Source organism: Amphiprion ocellaris, chromosome 19 (assembly GCF_022539595.1).
Source record: "Amphiprion ocellaris isolate individual 3 ecotype Okinawa chromosome 19, ASM2253959v1, whole genome shotgun sequence".
Taxonomy (NCBI): Eukaryota; Metazoa; Chordata; class Actinopteri; family Pomacentridae; genus Amphiprion; species Amphiprion ocellaris.
In genome coordinates, this window is record NC_072784.1 from 5,791,934 (window position 1) to 5,813,197 (window position 21,264).

Consider the following 21,264-nt stretch of genomic DNA (forward strand, 5'->3'; position numbering starts at 1 on the left):
ATACAAGTTCAACATTTTTAAAAACACCTTAAATGCTTGTGCAGCTCTGCCGTCACTGGATTAGAGAGTAATCTGTATTTACAATAATTGTAGTTACAGTAAAACTAATCCAGCTTTAAAGACGTTCGTTTTTCTTATGTGTTATACTTTACAAAGCCTCACTGCTGAACAAATCCTTCAAGATATAAGGAAAATAATAATAACTAAAACTTCTGGCATATTTTAAGGCAAAAATATGCTGCTTAGAGTACTTCTTTGTGCCAGATATTCCTCTTCTAATACATTATCTTCTTAATATGTTTATAGTCTCTCCATTTAGATCTCTTTCTTGGTAGAATTCCCTTTAAAATAGCAATGGAGAGGTGGAGGTTCATGAAGCATTGAAGCTTTCCATCTATCTGGTTCAAAAATGGGCCAAAGCTTTATGATGGTGCTTCATTTGCTCTACTGTACACTCAAGTGGACAATAAACACAAAACAGGCACAGAATGGCACCATGGCTTTGGTGTGTGAAGCTTTGAACTGAATAAAATGGTTGAATGATGTTTGTGATACCAAATTAAGAAGTTATTAATATGGTGTCTGTCTTTATGATACAATGATGGGGTCAAAAGTAGTGGTGGTCAAATGAAGCCTCATGAATCACTGAGGCTTTCCAGCCCATTGCTTCAAAAGGTTCACTACTTGAGGCTTCAGGGAAACAATGAATATGGCCATCTGCTGCTCAAACTAACATTACAGTCAATGCCATAGCCTGAAATGTGTGAATGACTTTTGTGTGCAGAAACCATAAAGAATGGATATTTCTGTGGTATTTTCATGTATAAATATATGTGATAGTCTAGCGACATGTCCAGCCTTCACCCTAAGTCAGCTGGGATAGACTCCAGCCACTCTAATGAAGAGTAAGTGTTGTATAGATGATGGATTGATGGATGTTTGAAGTGGAAACTGATCCTAAAAAGGAATAATGATACAGGAAGTTTCACCCCGCAAGCTGACAGGATTGGTTCCTGAAGTTTGTTACGTATAAAACTCTGGAAGTCTGAATCCTTGTTCTATAGACTGTTGTCAGGACACTGCAGTTTCAGGGTGGAAACGCTCAGCTATGGTTTGACTGCTAATTTCACCTTTCCAGCATATCAAAAAAAGATATGTACATGGAGACAAGGTTTAAAACAAACACAAAAAAAACACACCAGCTTTCAAACTAGGATTTTCTCCAGAAGGGGTCTTTAAAAGTTGATAATCAAAAGCCTGTTTTCTTAAAAGTATTTCACTATAAAGCAAGACAACCAGTCCCAGATCTTTTAGATTTTAAGGATGAGTTCAATGTTCATTATAAATGCTCATAATGCAACAATATATTGCTAGCAGCATCACTAAATTTAGCAATATAATCCTCACAATCACCAAGTCCCATCTGTAGAATAGATGAATTTCTAGCCTAAATTCATCTACTGTCAACAGAAACAAGGATTCAATACAAACATTTCCTCTCACACAAAAAGTAGTGTGGGGAATATGGAATTCATAGCCCTTATTCTTTAAACACAAGCACCTAGACTTTAGCAAAAGTGCTTTATTCAGCTGAGCAAACACAAACATAACATTTAGCTCCATTGACCTACAAATGTAACCAACACTTCCATCAATACCATTCATAGGTCTTGAGGAACAAGCAGCGCAATCTGCAGTGGCAAGCAGTTTGCCGATTCCTTTTCTGATTTTTGTTCATTTGCTGGATTCAGGAGACGACTCCGTGCTTTCTGCCTGTTTGGATGAAAGCGTCGACACAGCGGTCGATGTCTTCGTCCGTGTGCGCTGCCGAGATCTGTACGCGGATTCTGGCTTTGCCCTTTGGTACGACCGGGTAGGAGAATCCAATCACATACACTCCTGTAGAAGAAAATTAGTTGAGACATTTTCTGCACTTTGTGTTAATGATCATTTCTTTCCCAGTACAACGGGATCAAAGCTTTGAGTTCTGTAGATCAGGTTTCCATCTGGCGTCTCACCGAACTTCAGCATATCGTCGGCCATCACAGAGGCCAGCCGTGCGTCGCCGAGCATCACAGGACAGATGGGGTGAGCGGAGCCTGCGATGGTGAAGCCGGCCTTCGTCATGTTGTTCCTGAATCTGGTAATGAAGATAAACATCACAGTCAAAATCAGAGACAGCGAACAGTTGCTGCAGGTTAATCCATATAAACACTATTAGCATGTACAGTCACGGAAAAAATGATTAGACCAGCCTTGTTTTCGTCAATTTCTTGTTCATTTTAATGCTTGGTACCATTAAAGCATATTTATTTCGACAAATATAATGATAACTCATGATAGCTCATAAGAGGGGGGGTCTCATCCCAATTTCCAGCAGTACCAAGATGGCTGCCTTTGTAGCTTCACATAATTCTTTAGTTTTAGGCATTATGTGAGAGCTGATAACTTGTGAGTTGTGCTACGGCTTGAATGTCAGCAGGAAACCACTCTAGGCCTTTGCATGTGCTGCTTATGACATGAAATGACCTCTTATATACCCTGGGAATATAATTAAGCTTCAGCATGTCAAATAGGACATAAAGTATTAATGAATCAGCTGCATTTTTTGCCGTGTTCATTGTATTCCTCAGGTAATATACCTTTAGTGGTACCAGGCATTAAAATGAACAAGAAACTGAAGAAAACAGGGATGGTCTAATCATTTCTCCATGACTGTACATCTCAGCTAACTCAGCTCTAATCTTCTTCCAACATGTTCTGAAGACTTAACTTTCCTACCGATGAGCTGGTGGATGTTTCTGATACACATAATACACATAAAGAGCCCCACTCCTCCTCCACACAAACCCACCTCATGGTTTTGGCCGTCATGCTCTGTGCGATCTCATTGGACGCTAGCAGCAGCTCCACAGCCTTGGTGGCACAGCCGACCACGGGAGGGGGGAGCGAGTTGGAGAACAGGTAGGGCCGCGAGCGCTGCCTCAGCAGGTCAATGAGAGGCTTAGGACCCACTGTGTAGCCACCTGAGAGAAAAACAACATATTAGACAAGGAAAGAGGAACATAGAACTGAAACGTCACACCTTGTGTATTAGTATCATGACAGCTGTTTGGTAAAGTTGCAAGTATCAGTATCTTTATCGAAAGACAATATGCAGTGAAAATGGGGTCGTATGAGACAAAACAGTATTGGACTGAACCTGCATTCATGAGGTTGTCAAGTGCACCAGACCAAGTAGATGCTAATTCACTTGCTAAATGTGCAAATAAGAAACATTTGTCTTGCTTGCCTACACAAACTGGAAGATAATAATATGCCAGAGCTTCTGTTCTTGCACTAGAATTCCTCTATTCTCCACATAGCCAAAATTATTCAATGCAGCTTTTATGCAAGCAGAACTTGTATTATTTTAGAAATCTGATCCAGACGTACCTGCTGCTCCACCCAGCGCCTTTCCCAGAGTGGAGTTTACAATATGAACTCTGTCCATCACTCCAAGGAGCTCATCTGTTCCTCTGTAAATTAAAGGAGGTAGTAACATAAGTTTATTTCCTCTTCCTGATGGTGGGAGTTTCACTTTATTAAAACACATGTTATGCTGCAGGATTTTAATGACCCTAGTTATACCCAAAAACATGTTGTGATTTTAACCATCAAACTCTAATCAGTTGATCAGTGAGTCCAAGTGAACATTTATCCCATATTTGAACATCCTCTCTCAAAGATTTTACAACAAAGGGATGAGTGTACAACCTGAAAACAGAATTTCTTTTATGAGTAATGTTCATCAACTAAAGTGTCTTTCAAAAAGCAAAGATCTAACAAGGCACTCTGCCATCATCACTCATCCCATTTTACCAGTGAAATTACACACTTTACCCAACAGGACAAAGTGCTATACCATACATAGAACATCAATTAAGATACAGAACTAAAGATATTTTCTGCAGTTTTTGTTCAGTTGGCATCTCACCCACCTGCCCCGGGAGCCCAGGAATCCAGTTGCGTGACATTCATCGATAAACACCATGGCTCCGTACTGTTCAGCCAGATCACAGATTCCTTGTAAAGGAGCCACGTCTCCATCCATAGAGAAAACTCCATCGGTCACCACCAGCCGCATACGAGATGACTGAGGAGGACAAAACACTACCGATGATCAGTAGAGCTGACACAGATCCCATCAGATTCTAATCAATACTTTACCCCTAACCTGACCCTGTCACATCATTAATATGGAATCAATGCACCGTGGAACTCTAATGGACACTGACTTTTGTGAATTTTTCTGAATGAGTGTTTGAATGTTAACATCACGCAGGGCCTGATGTGATCCCGTCACATCAACACCCTGATGAAGAAAGCTCAACAATGTCTCTAAAACCTCAGACACCTGAGGGACTTTAAGCTTTACTCTCAAGGTGCTCAGGAACTTCTACACCTGCACCACTGGGTGTTCTGGCTGGGAGTATCACCACCTGGATGGGCAGCAGCACCCAGCAGGACTTCTTGGCCCTGAGGAGGGTGGTCTGCTCCATCAGAACCACCCTCCCCAACCTGCAGGACATTTACAACAAACGATGCAGGTTAAAGGTCAGGAAGATTGCTAATGAGTCCACCCACCCCAGCCACAGACTGTTCTCTCTGCTGCCACCAGGGCGGCGTTATAAACATAAAGGTCTTGAATCTTGAAATAATGTATGCATGTCAGATAAGAAACGCATTGATGATTATTTATCATATTGCTGGTTTTAATAATATTAAATTTCCACAAAGTGCACAAAGCAAAGGATGTGATGCATGCTGATGAAAATTTGGGAAATACGAAGCTAAAGAACAGTAAAAGTGACCTCAGTTGCTTCACATGATACTGAAAAGGGGAAATTTGCTCAAAGAATGGTTCATCCAAAATTACAAAACAACTTGAAGTGACATAAAGCCATATGCAGTTTGAGTTTTATTTTCCCTGACTTTGTCTTCAACCTGCCCCACTAACTCCAAGTTTTATTGCATGTCACATCATGCAGTTTACAGTGACAGTGGTGATTTACTAACCTCTTAAAATTCCTCCAATATAAATACATACAGTACACAGCAGCAGTGAGTACATTCCTGTGCAATACAGCCTAACTGAATGAACATGGTTAGAAAATGATCAAGAAACAGTAAGTTTCACAGTTTTTGGACCTATGGGCTGTGTCATCTGCATGGCTTCATCATGGCTCCACAAGGAAAAGACGGCGCCTTCACAAACATGGGCAAGGATGCAGGATGATTGGTCATTTACTACAGATTGGAGGAAACACAGCTGCAGCAGTCATCAGTGGTATACAACAAACCATAGTGCCACTAATCAGAGCTGCAGCAGTCGTCCTGCTAAAATTACGCCATGGACATCGTGCTGTTTGCACAATCTAGCTCTGAAAAACAGATGGGTGTATGCTTCAGACAAAGATATTACTTTGTGTGACAGCTCAGCTAGTGGGAAGGAAATGGCATAATGTCCACTTCTATGTACAAGAGCGTACGAGAAATAAAGCCCCGCGTGCTCCACGGTAGAAACCTGCAAAATTAAACTTTGCTGAACAACATGAATAGAAGCCTAATAATTATTGGGAACACATTCTTTGGAAGGGATGAGGTCCAGCATATTGATGTAAACCTGGCCAGGACTACCACAGTGAATGCATAGTCCTGACGGTGCAGCACAGAAGTCGGAGTGTTGTAATATGGACATAACATGAGTGCAAAAGTTGTTGAGGAGATAAAATTTATAGATAGATGACAAGAGGACTCCTACTCTGCAGGCGCTTGGCAGAAGCATGAGTTTCCAAGGAAAAACAACACGAAAACTATACCTAGGCCAAATATACCACCTGACTTGAATCCAACATGATACCTTTAGGGTATTTTAACCCTCGTGTCGTCCTGCGGGTCAAAATTGACTCGTTTTAAAGTTTGAAAATGTGGAAAAAAATATATTTTCACAGTGAAACTTCTGATGTCCAACGATTTTTATGTGAATGTTCTTAAAGAAAATGTTCAAAGTTTTTCTGATATACATGTAATCACTTTAGATATTTTAAAGATTTTTTTGGAAGATTTTTACTCATTTTTGGAAAATATTTACAAGAATTTTCTTGCCAAATTTGGGGGATTTTTTTTTTAAAAATAAAACTTTAAAGGGAAACTTTTAAGGAATTATTGGAATTTTCTTCCTGAAGGTTTTGCAAATTTTCAGAAATTTGGGGAATTGTTTTGCTGAATTTTTGTATTTTTTTCAGACAAGAAAACAATATTTTTTGGTGCCCATAAATGAGGACAAGAGGAGGGTTAAAAACGCAGGGCAATACAACCCCTACAGCAAATAGAAACTGGAAAAAAAAAAGACTGTCTTTAAAGAACATCTCTGGACATGTAGTATCCTACCCTCCATGCCAAGGAGGACTGAGTCGGTCATTAAAAATAAGTATGGACAGATGAAGTATTTAAAAAAAGAGAATCTCAGTAATAAAAGGTGTAGTGCGTCAGTTGCATTGAGTTCCTACTGTGGAGACTGTGTTTTAAATGTAGTAAATCTCAACTGTTAGTTTTAAATTTTTAGGAACATTTTTAGGAAGGTATTTAGGAACAAATACCTGCTGTTCAAGAACTCTGCAAGTCATACAATTACTGCAAGGTGACATCATTTTGAATGATTTGAGCTTCAGGTGACATTGCACAGGAGTGTATTCATTTCTGTTGTACGTTTTAAATCCAACTTATGTTATGATACAAAGACAACATTATCAGCAGCATAAACACAAAAACACACCTGAGCCTCTTTGAGTTTTATCTCCAGATCGTTGAGGTCCATGTGTTTGTAGCGCAGCCTCTTTGCTCGACACAGACGGATCCCATCGATGATTGAAGCGTGGTTTAGTTCATCAGACAGCACAGCATCATCTGGGCCCAACAGCACCTGTAGTGAGAGGCATCTGATACTTTACTGATCATTAAAAGGAAATGACTTCTGCTCTGTATTGAGATAGGAGACAGGATCTATAATTGTACCTCAAAAAGTCCGGCGTTGGCATCGAAACAGCTGGCATACAGGATGCAGTCCTCCCTCTCGTGAAACTGTGCCAGCTTCTGCTCGAGGTTTTTGTGGAGATCCTAGAAATCACATAAAAAACTCATTTATAGGGTTTTTGCTTTAGAGGTTAAATTTTGTTGCTCCTTAAAGACAATTTCAAAATGATAAGAATTGCAGATATAATAGCAACTGAATATGTTAACCAGTTTTGTTAACTGTGGTTTACTTTGCTCAGTACAATAGAAATCTTTATTCATCAAACTGTCTGAAATAACAGAAAAATACTCAGAGTTTTTGCAAATAAAGTAACACAGGCACATCTAATCATATACAGTTGTTTGTAGTCACTAACCAAAGGCCCATTCTGAGCCAGGAAAACCCCTAATTAACCCCAATGAATTGAGCACTTTAAATGCATTTTGTTGTTGTTTATGTATTAATGTGCATTAACCATCATACCTGTGTCCCACAGATGAATCTGACGGAGCTCAGTCCAGCACCGTATAACTTCAGAGCGTCAATTCCAGCCTGCACCACCTCCGGATGACTGGACAGCCCCAGGTAATTGTTGGCACAGAAATTCAAAATGGCTAAGAGAGAGTGTTTAGATGGACAAAGGTGAAAAGGTCATTGTCTGAGACTGTTATCCATGAAATGCAAACACTTTCAAAGTCAAAGCGGTAAGACAATAACCACTGTGAGCAACTATAAGCCTGCAATAGAGATTCAGCTGGATTTTTTGGCAAAAAGACAAAACAGTAAAAAAGTCCATTTTATTTTAGAACAAAGAGTCTGAAAGAAAACAAAGCCCAGGACTGTGGGACTGCCATGCAGGTGAATTGACCAGAGGGAGTTTCACACAGGAGGGTCACAGCCTGGAGTCAAAGGCCCATTCATTAATCAGCAGAGTCAATCTCTGGCAAAGGTTCATGCTGAAATGTAAACATGATCTGCTGCCCTGCAGACAGAACAAACGAGGCAGAGATCAGCTGCTGGAGCTCAGTTAATTTATTCTTTACAAATCTGATATGAAACACAGGTTTACTTTTAATATTATGATGATATGACGGATTTTTCTGTAAAAAGTTACAAAATGTACACTATTGTTCAAAAGTTCGGGGTCACCCAGAGAATTTCAGGAAAACTCACGCTTATTCAATTACACAAGGGTTTTCTAATCATCAATGAGCCTTTCAACACCATTAGCTAACACAATGTAGCATTAGAACACAGGAGTGATGGTTGCTGGAAATGTTCCTCTGTACCTCTATGGAGATATTCCATTAAAAATCAGTCGTTTCCAGCTAGAATAGTCATTTACCACATTAACAATGTCTACACTGGATTTCTGATTCATTTAATGTCATCTTCACTGAAAAAAACTGCTTTTCTTTCAAAAATAAGTACATTTCTAAGTGACCACAAACTTTTAAATGGTAGTGTATATATTTCAAGTAGTGGTAAAGGAGTTGGGGAAAATATCCAATTGTGATTTTTTCAAACAGATATTGTGATATTGTGTTTTAAAAGTTTATTGCGGAATAGATTTAAAACATGATGGCTCATTATCAGGAGACACCACAAACATATTAACTGAAGACGAGATATATATTAAATCTAAAAAAAAAGTTTAAAATTAAATTGTATAAAATATTACACAATTATTAATAATAATAATAATAATAATAATAATAATAATAATAATAATAATAATAATGACAACAACTACAGTTAACAGAAATATTAAATCCTAAAAAAGATGAAAACTCAAACATGTATTTATTAAATTTAAAAAAACAAACATAGGTGATAGACCATTTATCATACGAGCAGTGACTGTGTTAACCCTTAAGACCCACTGTTACAAAATAAAATTTGTCTTATTTTTTCCAATTATTATTATTTTATTATTTATATGCTATTGTTGCGCGCATATATATATATATATATATATATATATATATATATATAATATATATATATATATATATATATATATATATATATATATAAAATTTCTATATTTTTTGCATTTTTTTCTATATTTGGGTTTTACAGATTTTTAAGGTACATTTTTAAAAACTTAGAATAATAATAATTAAAGTAAGATAATATAAGAGGGCCTGTCTGTAAACACTCTGATATTGAGACATCTGTTATTTATGGGTCAGGAGAAGCTTCCAACTATTGCTCATTCTGTAATAAAGTTAAATAAAGCAACAACAATAATAATAAAAACAATCATCAGACGTGCTGCATAATGTATATCCTAAACTGTAATATATTATTTGTTCTACCCTATTGTGAAGCAACTTGGATCTTGTGCTTTTGTAGTTGTTTTCCTAAAACTTGTCCTGAGTGTCCCCACAGTGAAACAACGTGACTCCAGTGAACTCCTGCCAAGATCAACATGGAGAAATCTTGGAGCTCCAGCTGGAGGAGCAACACGACTCTATTAATCATTCGCACCTTTAAACCCAATGCTGCGTTTAAGGACCCATTAACTGCTGTCACTGTCAACTCAGTCACTTACTGCCACGGCTGCCATCCACGCTGATCTGAGGTCCCTGCTTGGAGGTGATGATCCTCTCTCCTTTCCACGTCCCCGCGGCTCGGATCGTGTCCAGCTCGTTCTCCAGCACCGCTCGGGCCTCGGCCACGGCGGCGTAGCTCCGGTTCAGAGCCGCGGCGGAGGAGCGCAGGACGCCCCGGGCCGGTGTCACCAAATTCCGGGCAGCTTTTCCGAGAGACATGTCGGCGTGGAGTCGTTTGTTGAGGCGTGAAAAAGTGCCACCAAACCAGGATGAACGCAGAAAGCAGGCGGGGCTGCGTCATGTAACAAGGGTGGGTGTATGTGTGGCGGACCAATCAGAGGGCAGGACCGTTAGGGCAAGGCTTGTTTTGTCCAATCAGATTTCATATATATATATATTCCCAACTCACCACCCCCATGCCACAACACCTGGCACAGAACCTTGTCAGGTGCTTAGCTGACAGACTACAAACCAAAGAAAAGAACAGTTCACTGACTGTTGCTACACTTGTTGCTCTGCAGTTCAAAACTTTTGGATTCACCAATCAGAGTGGCAGCCAGTGTGAAAGAACGTTTAATAACAGAATGCACAACAATTAACATAAAGAATACCAAGCAGCAGTCATCTACGTCACAAGCACCACCACAGCCTCGTCCTCCACCACCAGCAGCACCTTCCACAGGTATTCTTTTTCTCTTCTGAATAGGGAATGACTGACATTTCTGGTGATGATGATGATGATCTTCAATATTTTTCAGTTCAACTGTGGAGCCTATTAGACGAAGACGCAAGTAGAGCCTGGCAAATGCAAAGCGCCACAGCGAATGCAATTGTAGAAAGAACGGCAGACCCACTGGCTTACTGGGCAACCCACAAAACCGTTTACCCAAACTTGTACAATGGAGCCAAACATTTCCTGTGTACCTCAGCCTCATCTGTGCCGTGTGAACAGGTTTTTTTTTTCTAAGGCTGGGGAGATAGTGAGTAAAAGAAGGAACTGCTTGAGTCCCAAACAATGTTCCCTGTAATTTTTCATGAGTCTGAGCAAACACAAACTCCCTGAGCGTCCCTTGGACCACTGTGAGCAACATCAGACGTGTGCACTGTGGTCACACCAGCATCACATCCATTCAAGTTACATGGTTCATTAAAAGAATCAAATTACAGCATTTACATTTCTGTTAAAACACTTTGTCAACAGGAGCCAGTTGAAGGCTGCAGTGATTTTAGTGACACTACAATGTATAAGAGTGAAGTTATTGAATATTTGTCTCTCTTTACTGTTGCAGCGGTTTTGCAAATTGCAGACGGACCCTGTTCACTCCATAGACACCAATGTTATTCCTGTAGCTTGAAAGACAGCTACTTTTGATAAAACTGGGCTTGTAGCACATTGTCTGCCTTGCAACAATGGGAAAGAGGCACCGTTTATGTTTAGACAACCTATATCTAATGAGTTATTGATGCTGGAAGTCCGAATCTGTGAATATCTTTCCAACTTTACTGAACTTGGGGCCACTACCACCTAAGGAGTGATATATTTAATTTTGAAAAAAGCATTTAGCCATACTTAAAGCTTTAAGTGCTTTATTAACACGGAACTAAAAATTTTGTATTGTTTTATGATCACAGGTTCTGTCTGAAAAGAGGTAGCATCATTTTAAATAGTGAAATCAAACTAATAAAACTTAATGACCAACCAGTGAGCAATACTGGATTCTGCAAAAACATAAACAACTTTTTAGAAAAAATCTAAATCTTATCTTAACACAGTTAATGTATTAACTTATTTATGTGTGTATGCATGTATTTATTGATTTATTTAGTACTGTTAACATATCAGAGTTCTGAGTGAATTTTTCTTAAGATAGACAAAGGCCATTTATTGATTACATATAGGCTCTTAAATGTTTATTAAAAACTAAAAAGCATTTAAAAAAAGACAACTTAGGCATTTATTGAGTCACTAAAATACTGTAGAGTACAGACCACATCAGCATGATTATAAGCATCCTCTGGTAAATGAACAACCAGATACTGATGTCTCTCACCATATGGACTTCAGGAGATGACTGGGGGATGATAAACTGTGACCTACTGGTTGGATTCTCTCTGTTCTCATGTTTCTTACATGTTTGTCCCCTGACAGCCGGGTCCTAATGTTTTTTGAGCAACACACCATAGTATGACGTTTTTACAATGATGGTTCTACTATGAAGCCAGTTTGACATGTTCAGGTGTTCTTTGTGTGAAAACTCAGAGATTTCAGGGATCAGAAGGTGGTTTTGAACTTTCTTTATTAACTTTCTGCTTCAACTTTAAACTAAATTTCCTTCACTAACCCAGCCCTCTGGACTTCCAGGAAGCTGTGTTCCTATTGGCTGTCCAGGTGGCTGATTGGTGTTATCAGGAACACCTGAGCAGCTCAGTCTCTTCCTGCTTTATTTAGCTGCAGACAAACATTTCCTCTGCTTCTCTTCACCACTGAACCGGGTTTGGCTTCGTTGCTTTAGTTTGTTCTTTAGGCGTTGGCTTGCAGCTTCCAGCAGTAAAATCGGCTTTAATGTGTTTCTTGGTGTGTTTTAGGGCTTTGTACTGGATAGTTGTCTTGGTAAATGTGGTTCTTTAGCCACAGTTAGCACATGGTGCTAATGTGTGCAGTGATTAGTGGATTTGGTGCAGCTGAGTTGTGTCTTTATCTTGGCTGTAGTGAGTCTTTAGAGGTTTTTGGTCAGACACATTCTGTATTCTTGTTTGAGAACCAATGTTGATTGTCCAGAAGGTAAGAGTTCCTGTCCTGATTCTCTGTTCTTAGAGGTTCTCTGGTAGGCTGTAGGAGACTTTAGCATTTGGGTTGTGCTAGTTTGGTTTTTGTATGGTTTCATTTGGACGACTATCTTGAGGCCCCTCCATGTGGTTTAGTGAGGTTTTCTGCAACAGTTCTACAAAGCAACCTGCAGCAGAAGAGACTTTGACAGTTTTTAGGAAGTTCTGGAGACCAGACTTTAGAGCAGCAGAAACATTTGTCAGCAGTTTGAGCAGGAGAAGGTGATCTTCAGAGTAGAAATGAGAAGGAAACCTTCTTGACCCGTGTGGTGAGGTCCTGTACCAAGAGTTTGAGCAGGTTGTGAAGAGTCTGTAGTTCTTTGGTCTGAAAGCACAAGAAGAGTCGACTCATAAAAGGAGACAACAGGAGATGTTGGTTCTTCTGTCACTCTGCAGTTTCCTTAGACTGAATATCAAGTTTATATTTTAAATGATTTCCCATGTGAGCCCAAGAAGACTTCAATAAACTCCCTCCATCCCCTGGACACAACATATTTTATTACCATGTTAAATGTTTTTTTGTTTGTTTGTTTGTTTGTTTTTAATGTTTTTGAGTTTTAATCATAGTTTTTTTTCTCTTTGCTTGTTTAGTTTTGTCATCTGTGTAAAAGGTGCTGAACAAATAAAGTTGAATTGATAAACTGAATAATTGACTAACTCATGATTGTGACAACAGAAGTATTTTCATTGTGATTTAAGGGTTTATTTCATTTTTAAGGTTGGGGTTAAAATCTTGACAGAAAAAGAAGATTAAAGAAATAAACTACATAACAAAAAGCAATTAAATCAAACAAAAAAAAATTTATACAATAAAACTTTTAAAAAGTTTTATTGTTAAAAAGATTTAAGAAATTTAAGATGTAATTTTCTAATTAAATATTTAGTTTTTTAATTCAGTGTTTTGTCTTTTTAAAGGTTTAATAATCTAATTAAATGTTTTGCATTTTTTTTAAATGTTTAATATTCTTGTTTAATTTTATTTTTTAAATGTTTAATGATGGAAAATATTTTATCTGTAATTTTTAATATTTGTATTTTAAAAATTTTGTTTAATTTCATAATGACATGTATTGTATGTTGTTGAATTATCTAATTCAATATTTTGTCTGTTTAATCGAGTTAAACATTAAATACAATTAAATTATATGTACATATACCACCTTTTAATGTTTACTTTTCTTTTTAAATGCTTCATTCTATTTTCTGTTTAATTCCTATTTGAAGTTTTATTGTCTTTATGATGTAATTTTCTAATTAAACATTTAATTTTTTAATTAAATGTTTTGTCTTTTTAAGGGTTTAATAATCTGATTAAATGTTTTGCATTTTTAAAAATGTTAAACATTCTTCTTGTTTGATTGTATTTTTTAAATGTTTAATGATGGAAAATACTTCATCTGTAATTTCTAATATTTGTATTTTAAAAATTTTGTTTAATTTCATAACGACATGTATTGTATCGTGTTGAATTATCTCATTCGATATTTTGTCTGTTTAATATAATTTAATGTAATTTAATGTTTAACTCTATTAAACAGACAAAATATCGAATGAGATAATTCAACACGATACAATACATGTCGTTATGAAATTAAACAAAATTTTTAAAATACAAATATTAGAAATTACAGATGAAGTATTTTCCATCATTAAACATTTAAAAAATACAATCAAACAAGAAGAATGTTTAACATTTTTAAAAATGCAAAACATTTAATCAGATTATTAAACCCTTAAAAAGACAAAACATGGGTGCCCATATAGCTCAACGGGTTAAGCAGGTGACTCATGTACAGGGGCTGGTCCCCGATGCAGCGTCCCGGGTTCGAATCCCGCTAGTGGCCCTTTGCTGCAAGTCTTCCCCCGACTCTTCTCCCCCGTTTCCTGTCTGTCTCTCACTACACCTATCCAAAAAAGACAAAACATTTAATTAAAAAATTAAATGTTTAATTAGAAAATTATATCTTAAAGACAATAAAAGTTCAAATAGGAATTACACTGAAAATACAATGAAGGATTTAAAAAGAAAATTAAACATTAAAAGGTGGTAAAACATTTAAAAAGAAAAACCTTAAAGATTTAATCGAAACATTAACAGACTGTGTGAAGGTTCAAACTAACAGAGAACTACTCAGGAACTTAGAAGATATCAGTCCTTGGACTGTCTGGAAGTTCAATCTAACAGAGAACTACTGTGGGACTTAGAAAATTTCAGCCCTCAGACTGTGTGAAAGCTCAGGTCCTGAGGACTCGGGAGGTGTGGAGGCTTTGGAAAGTCTTGGAACTGAGGGTTCAACCCTCCAGCACAAAGGCTAAAGTCCAACCTCCTGAGAAAAACGATCGAGTCGAGACTCAAGTTAAAAAAAACTCGAAAATGGCAAAAAAATAGATGATAAATGCTCAAAAAAAAAAAAAAAAAGTATCACGCGCAGCTTAGAGGGAACAGTGGTCCCAAAACTGCTGATAAATTATTTCTCAATAAAACCTCATAACCAGTTACATAAGCACACCCTCTTTACTGACCTCTTTACCAATAAACCCCAAGACATACTTTGCCAAAATCCATAATAATCCATAAAATCTTTATTTGCACCAGCCCCATGTGAAAATGACATCACTCTGTATTTGTAGAGCATCTCATGAATGTAGCAGCACCGTTTAAATGTTTCATAACACAGAATATAAGCAAAAAGTATATAGGGATGCAGACAAACATGGGAAATAAGAAACGTGCTCTTCAATAGTTATTGTCATTGGACGGAAATGATCCTTGCACTAAATCAGGCGTATTTACTGCGACCTTGTGGAAACCGTTATGAGATTGTAGGGTTTCCAGCCGTCCCTTGAAAAATGGAATCATCCCATATTAAGCAACAAAATTACGTGTCCCATATGGGACGCGACTTTGTTTCATATTACCGTGACAATCAAAAATAGTCTGTAAAATGTCAATGTAATCAGTGAATAACAGGGTGCTTCATGTGAAAATGTACGGTAATCTCATTGCCAGCCCCACTGGTTCAGATCCACCATGGCAGCCTGTGGAGGTCAATATAAACTGAAACATTTGACTTCCTTTAAGTCTTTATTTCTTTTAAAATTAAAACTACTTTATAATTCATTTGTAGTAATGAGTAAATGAGTAATGCAAGGATACAGTGTGCTACAGCTACAAAAAGACATTCCTTAAGTCCTTAAACAAACACAGTGTTTCACAGTTGCCCTGTTTACCCTCTGTGTGTATTTTTTTCTTCTGTTCCTTTGAAACTATTTACTTAGCATTCATTTAACCAACGTCCGTGTATATTTTGGCAATTGGATTTTCCATTCTGAAACGGGTATTGAAAAACAAAAAACGAGTGGTTATTTGGTTTTCGTTCTAAAATACAAAAATTAAAATTGAAATACAAGGCGTTTTTCCTTTTCATGATCAAAAAGGGATATACGAAATTTAAAAAATGTTTTGATTTTCATTTTATATTGAGAATAACAAAAAAATAAAATCAGTAAGAAAAAAGGTCAGTTTTTTCATTTTCTGAGACCGGAAATGGTCATCAGCAAGTGTGGCGCCAAACGACAACAAGTCCATAGATATATATAGAAGACAGCGCGCTAACGTATCTAGTCGTCTATATATATCTATGGTCGGAACGTCTGCTAGCATCTCTGGCTGCTGTTGACCTTGTTTTTGGTAGTGATGGTGAAATCGAAGCTTCATGAAGCAGTGAACCACTTTGACACAACTGATTCAAGAATGACACACTGCTTCGAAGCATTTGACACAACCAGAAGAGTGACATCTGCTGGCTCTGTGTCAGAACTGCATCTAAGTGGAGAAAACTGAAAAAGCCGCAGGACTGCTTGTCTCACACTGCTTTGTACTTGCAATAAACGTTTTAAAACGTTATATATGTTTGTTTGCATGCATGTATATGTGTTTTTGTATATAAATATATATATATCTAAATGTGTGTGTGTGCGTGTGTGTGTGTGTGTGTGTGTGTGTGTGTGTGTGTGTGTGTGTATGTATAGATATACATATATATGGTGTGTATAGAGGTACTGGGGGACAGGAAAGTGATTGTGCTACTTTGTGTTAATATTATGTGATGTGGAAGTGAATGCTAGTGCTTCTGCAACTTTGCCATTGTGGCAGTATAAATGGAGTTTAAACCAGGGAGTGCATGGTTTCTGTCAGTTTCTTTTGTGGCTGACTACCTCTCCAGCTTTGGAGAAGACCCACTCACATGGCAGAGATGTTGCTGGCATGTGGAGATATTTTCTGGCCATCCTGAAGAGGGATACAGTTTGACGTGATGCCCAGTAAGTGAGTGGGTCTTCTCCTCTGGAGAGGTAGGGCTCAGATAGACACCTTGCACTCTCACAACTCATAACATGCTCTTCCAATCACTCAAACTACTCTCTCTATGTACCTATCTATAACCTATTCTACTATATGTGTAGTGTGTTTCTATGAATGAATGAATGTGTGTTGTGTATGTGTGAATCTATGTGTATGTATCTATGAGTGTTATTTAGTGTATGAAATGTAACTAAATCTATCTAAATTTAATTCTATCTAAATGTGTTCTCTCTCCGACTTCTTTCCAAATGGCAAATGTACTAGCTTAATCTCCTCCCAGAAACCCACAGTTTGAGGAGTGAATCAGACCCTTTTAAGACCTGAACAGATTGAAATGTCCAACCCCTTCATAATTCCCGTGAAGCACCGCCATATACAGTCTATGAGCACCGCAACACATGCTGTGACGTAACGAGGCCTCGCGCTCGGTAGTCACGTGATTGTTGGGAACGCCGAAGCAGGGATCGAAACGCTGTCTCGGAACACTTTCACTTCAAAAGCTCGGCACTGTGTCGAGCAAACTGGCTCCAGCGTCACATCACTTGTTTTTGGAGTAAAACACGGTAAGAAGATACATACTTGTAACCAGTAGCGTTGTTTTGTTGTACGTTAAGTCAGCGACTTGTGAAGAGTTGTGTTTTGTCGTGTTTGAGCAGTTGGTCCGGACGCGTTAGCTAGCTAAGCGGCTAAGTGAGCTAGCGGGCTAATTAACACAGTTGGCTAACTTACCGCTGAACACCTGTGTTAATTGCTGCCACAGCTGTCCGTCATTAGTAGAATGAACTTCTCAACCTGTATTTCTCTGCTGTGTATTTTAGCTTTTAAAAAAGTTATTATACTTTAAGGTTAACTGAAACTCGTTCAGCTGCACTGAAGTTTAACCTTCAGCTGGTTTGAATTAAACCGCGCTTAACATTGCGCAACATTACCTCTGAATCTCCATAATTTCATTAAATCCCTTCTCTCTTCCACTGCTCAAGTTCAATCCAGTATATAAAGTGACATTAATAGTGAATAAACTAACAACCAGACATTGTATTTATTTATTTTTGCATGTATTTGTAGTAAAACATGAGTTGAAACATCCTACTTTTGGATCTAGAACTGCACAAGCCGTTCATTTTCAGTCACCTGACGAGTTAAACTCCCCTTTTTATGTGAGATGGAAGCAGAAAGTCTGAGTTAACAAAGAAAGTTGTTTATAATTTGCGATACCTGGTATCTCTGACTGAGGCTTTAGTTTTTGTTGAGCCGATTTACACGTAGAAACTTTGTTCAGGAAGATTTCTCAGTAGTTCAGAGGACAGGCTGCTTTTTACACAACCTTGTAAGAGAATGTCTGTCAATGCTTTCACCAGAATTTAGAAACACAACACTTCCTAAACAGATATTTTGAGGCTGTGAGGTTGAACGTTTGAGAGTCTATCAGTGTGTTTGTTTGTGGTCTTTCTGTTTCTAGGTGGAAGCTGAATTAGTGAGGATGACTCCTGCTCCTGTCATCTCTAAGCTCCTCACACATCTTTACCTGCACATGAGGAAAATCACTGCTGTAGAATGCAGGTATGTTTGTCATTATTATAAAAAGATGTTGCCTGGTGACCTGTCAGAAACCCATTATACAGAGTCAGCCAAAGTAATGTTTACACACATCAGGAAAAGAAAAACTTGCATAAATATTTCAATGCCAAATTTATTCAGACATCACGAGATTAATAAAAGTTATCTTTGGCCTCTACAATTACAAGAGGTGCTCAAAGTGGTGGCCACTGGCTTCCAGACATTTCGGTTGTGTTGTAGACGTCACTTGTTGATGCTCCATTCATGAGAGTAATGCCATCTGTTGGGAAAACATCGTACAACAGGACACAGAGTTATTGTGATTTGATTAAACTTTGAAAGAGGAATCTATATGTATAGAAGTACTTATACAAATGAAATATTTATGAAAGTTTTTCTTTTCCTGATGTGTGTTTACATTATTTTGGTTGACTCTGAACTTAATGAGAACAAAACTGTGATTTAATTGTTGCTCTGAAAGCTTCTTTCGTGAAAACCGGCTGGTGTTCTGCTTTGAAACAAACTGCTGTTGAGGTCTGTGTTTTTAGGTTTAACCTCACAGTTTCTAAATGAACTGATAGTTTTGTTTTTCCTAATCAATGTGGACGTTATAATTGATGGTAACATTTAGTGATCATATAATCAGCATGACAATATAACAGTATAACATTATGACCACCTGACTAATACTGTGTTGGTCCCTTTATGCTGCTAAAACTCCTCTGACCCAGTGGTTCATCAGAACCTCTGGGGATGTCCTGTGGATTCTGTGGATCCTGTGGGTTGCAGGGTGGGTCCTACCTAGACCAGGCTGATCCTGGACCATCCCACAGATGCTCCATCAGATGTGGATGTGGGGAGTGTGGAACCCAGGTGAACAGCTTAGCTCTGTCGTGTTCCTCGGACCACTCCTGAGCAGTTTGAGTTTGTCCTGCTGAGGGAGGCAGCTGGCATCAAGGACTGCTGTTGCCATGGAGACTAGAGGGTTGTTTGTCCTGCAGTGTTTAGGTGGTGGTACATGTCAAACATCCACATGAACATCAAGGTTTCCCAGCAGAACGTTGCATTAGAACAAGATGATGAATGTTGTTCTCTTCAGCTGTCAGTGTTCAGAATGTTGTGGCTGATGGGTGGATCTGTCTGCCTTTACTCTGACATCCAGAGTTATAGAAAAGTGTAGTATGTGTGCAGTGCAGAAGAGATTTACTTTATTGTCTGCATTTTTTTTTTTTTTTTTTAAAGGGAGAGCATTTTTTTTATCCACCTGAATGAAGACCCAATCTTTCCCTTCAAAGGATAGTTAATAATTACTACGGCTTCCATGGTGGTCCCATCAGAGAAAATCGTATCCATATACAGATTTTTATTAATTGTAGGGCTGGCTCAGTAAAGATTATAATAAGAACTACATCAGATAATTCCTTGTTGCAGTTGGAATTTTGCAGCCTGAGAGATTGTTGAGAAGGTTTGCAGTTCTTGTTTTAGCAAAATATGTTATAATAGAAGATCTTTATTGTCATTGTACATGAAATTATCTTCAAACCAGCAAAGTGCATTAGTGTGAGGGATTTAAAAATAAACAAGTAAAGAAAAATGCTTCTAAAGCCAATAAACGGAATGTTTCGAGGGAATATTCTAAAAAGGAAAGAAATGCTCCATTCTTACTCCTCTCAGGATAAATGATGATTAAAATTGACTTTAAATTTAGCTTCAACACGAGATAAAAACATTTACTTTCATTACTGATGTTGTCAAGTTTTAATAAAGTTCATGCTACTTTTATAAAATGATGAAAGTGAATAAATTGTATTTCTGTGATCTGTGTTTGATTTCTGTCTTTTCTCCTGTCATCCAGATGTTCAGAGGGAGATGATGCCACATCTGGTCCAGCTGATGGAAGGTCTTGAAGTTCTCTGACTGGCCTCGACTGAAGATGGTCGTCTCACTGGATTTAAGGTTCAGATGCTCAGTAACAAACTCCACCAATGAGCCAACAGGGAAGCTTTAGGTTTATTAAATGTTGCTATGAAGGTTTCGCTGTTTTTCTTTGTGAATGCAATGTGCTCCAACTGAAACTTGAATTAGAACTTAGAAGTAAATCCTTCCATCTGAAAGGATTTAGTTGCATTTATAACACCCATAAATTGCACTACACAGTAACTGGCAGTATTTATAGGTTTAACTCAGTGCAGTTTTCTCGTTGCACCAGCAGAGTGCGCAGTAGTGCTGCAGATTTTTTTTTTTTTTAATAGCAGAGACGAGAGCAAGACTATTTTCATCGGATTATGTTGAGCTGGTAACTTCTAAAAGTTAGTTCCAGGTATTTTTCTTTGGAGTATTTGCACTGTGGAGACTTTTACTGCTGAGAAAGCACAGCTAAACTGCTGAGTGATATCTTTCTTATTGTTTTCCGTTGGATCAAGCTCCGCTGAGTCCAATTTTATCTTACATTAGCTTAGCATGCTAGCTAATTTCACCACGAGGTGATGTTACGTTGTGTCTGTATGCAGCGTTATGCATCCTGTTATTCATGTTGATGCAAATCTAAAAAAAAAAAAAATACAGCAGTTGTTTTACAATTAAGATCTGTATCTCTCCACTCACTGTGCAACGCATTGTGGTTGAGCATATAATTAAAAATGACACCTCCACATTGGAGACAGACAATGAATGTATCTTGTGATATGTTTAATTTGATGAAAATATGGGGAATTCTGTAATGTTGTTGAGTTAATTCATTTACACAGCTTTATGTGCTGTGTTTTCTGTTATCATGCTTCCAAAATAGAGAAATATTAAACCGTACAGTGAGTGGTGAGATATAGATTGCAATTGTAAAACAACTGCTGTATGCAGGTTGTTTTTTTTTGATACTGTTTGAAGTGGATGCTGAACGGCGAGCCAGA

At 37.9% G+C, this 21,264-nt stretch overlaps 1 protein-coding gene and 1 long non-coding RNA gene across 2 annotated transcripts; one reads left to right on the forward strand and one right to left on the reverse strand.

The window, feature by feature from the left end:
• Nucleotides 1-1,562: 1,562 nt before the first annotated feature.
• gcat (glycine C-acetyltransferase) lies at nt 1,563-9,892 on the reverse strand. Its single transcript, XM_023280645.3, has 9 exons — nt 9,612-9,892; nt 7,538-7,668; nt 7,057-7,158; nt 6,818-6,964; nt 3,981-4,135; nt 3,436-3,518; nt 2,855-3,026; nt 2,019-2,140; nt 1,563-1,899 (listed from the first exon to the last, which is right to left on the reverse strand). Exons 1-9 carry the CDS (start codon nt 9,829-9,831, stop codon nt 1,748-1,750), a joined length of 1,284 nt encoding a protein of 427 aa, XP_023136413.1. The 5' UTR covers nt 9,832-9,892; the 3' UTR covers nt 1,563-1,747.
• Nucleotides 9,893-17,330: 7,438 nt separating this feature from the next.
• LOC129347574 (uncharacterized) lies at nt 17,331-20,512 on the forward strand. Its single transcript, XR_008599761.1, has 3 exons — nt 17,331-17,364; nt 18,261-18,361; nt 20,214-20,512. It is a non-coding gene; the product is annotated as an uncharacterized LOC129347574 (long non-coding RNA).
• Nucleotides 20,513-21,264: the final 752 nt, after the last annotated feature.

Excerpts from the sequence above, each read along its gene's own strand:
- gcat (XM_023280645.3), bottom strand. The coding sequence starts at position 9,831 with ATGTCTCTCGGAAAAGCTGCCCGGAATTTGGTGACACCGGCCCGGGGC. Across the intron at positions 7,669-9,611 it reads CGTGGATGGCAGCCGTGGCA|CCATTTTGAATTTCTGTGCC; the intron begins GTAAGTGACTGA and ends ACTCTCTCTTAG. Across the intron at positions 7,159-7,537 it reads GATTCATCTGTGGGACACAG|GATCTCCACAAAAACCTCGA; the intron begins GTATGATGGTTA and ends TGTGATTTCTAG.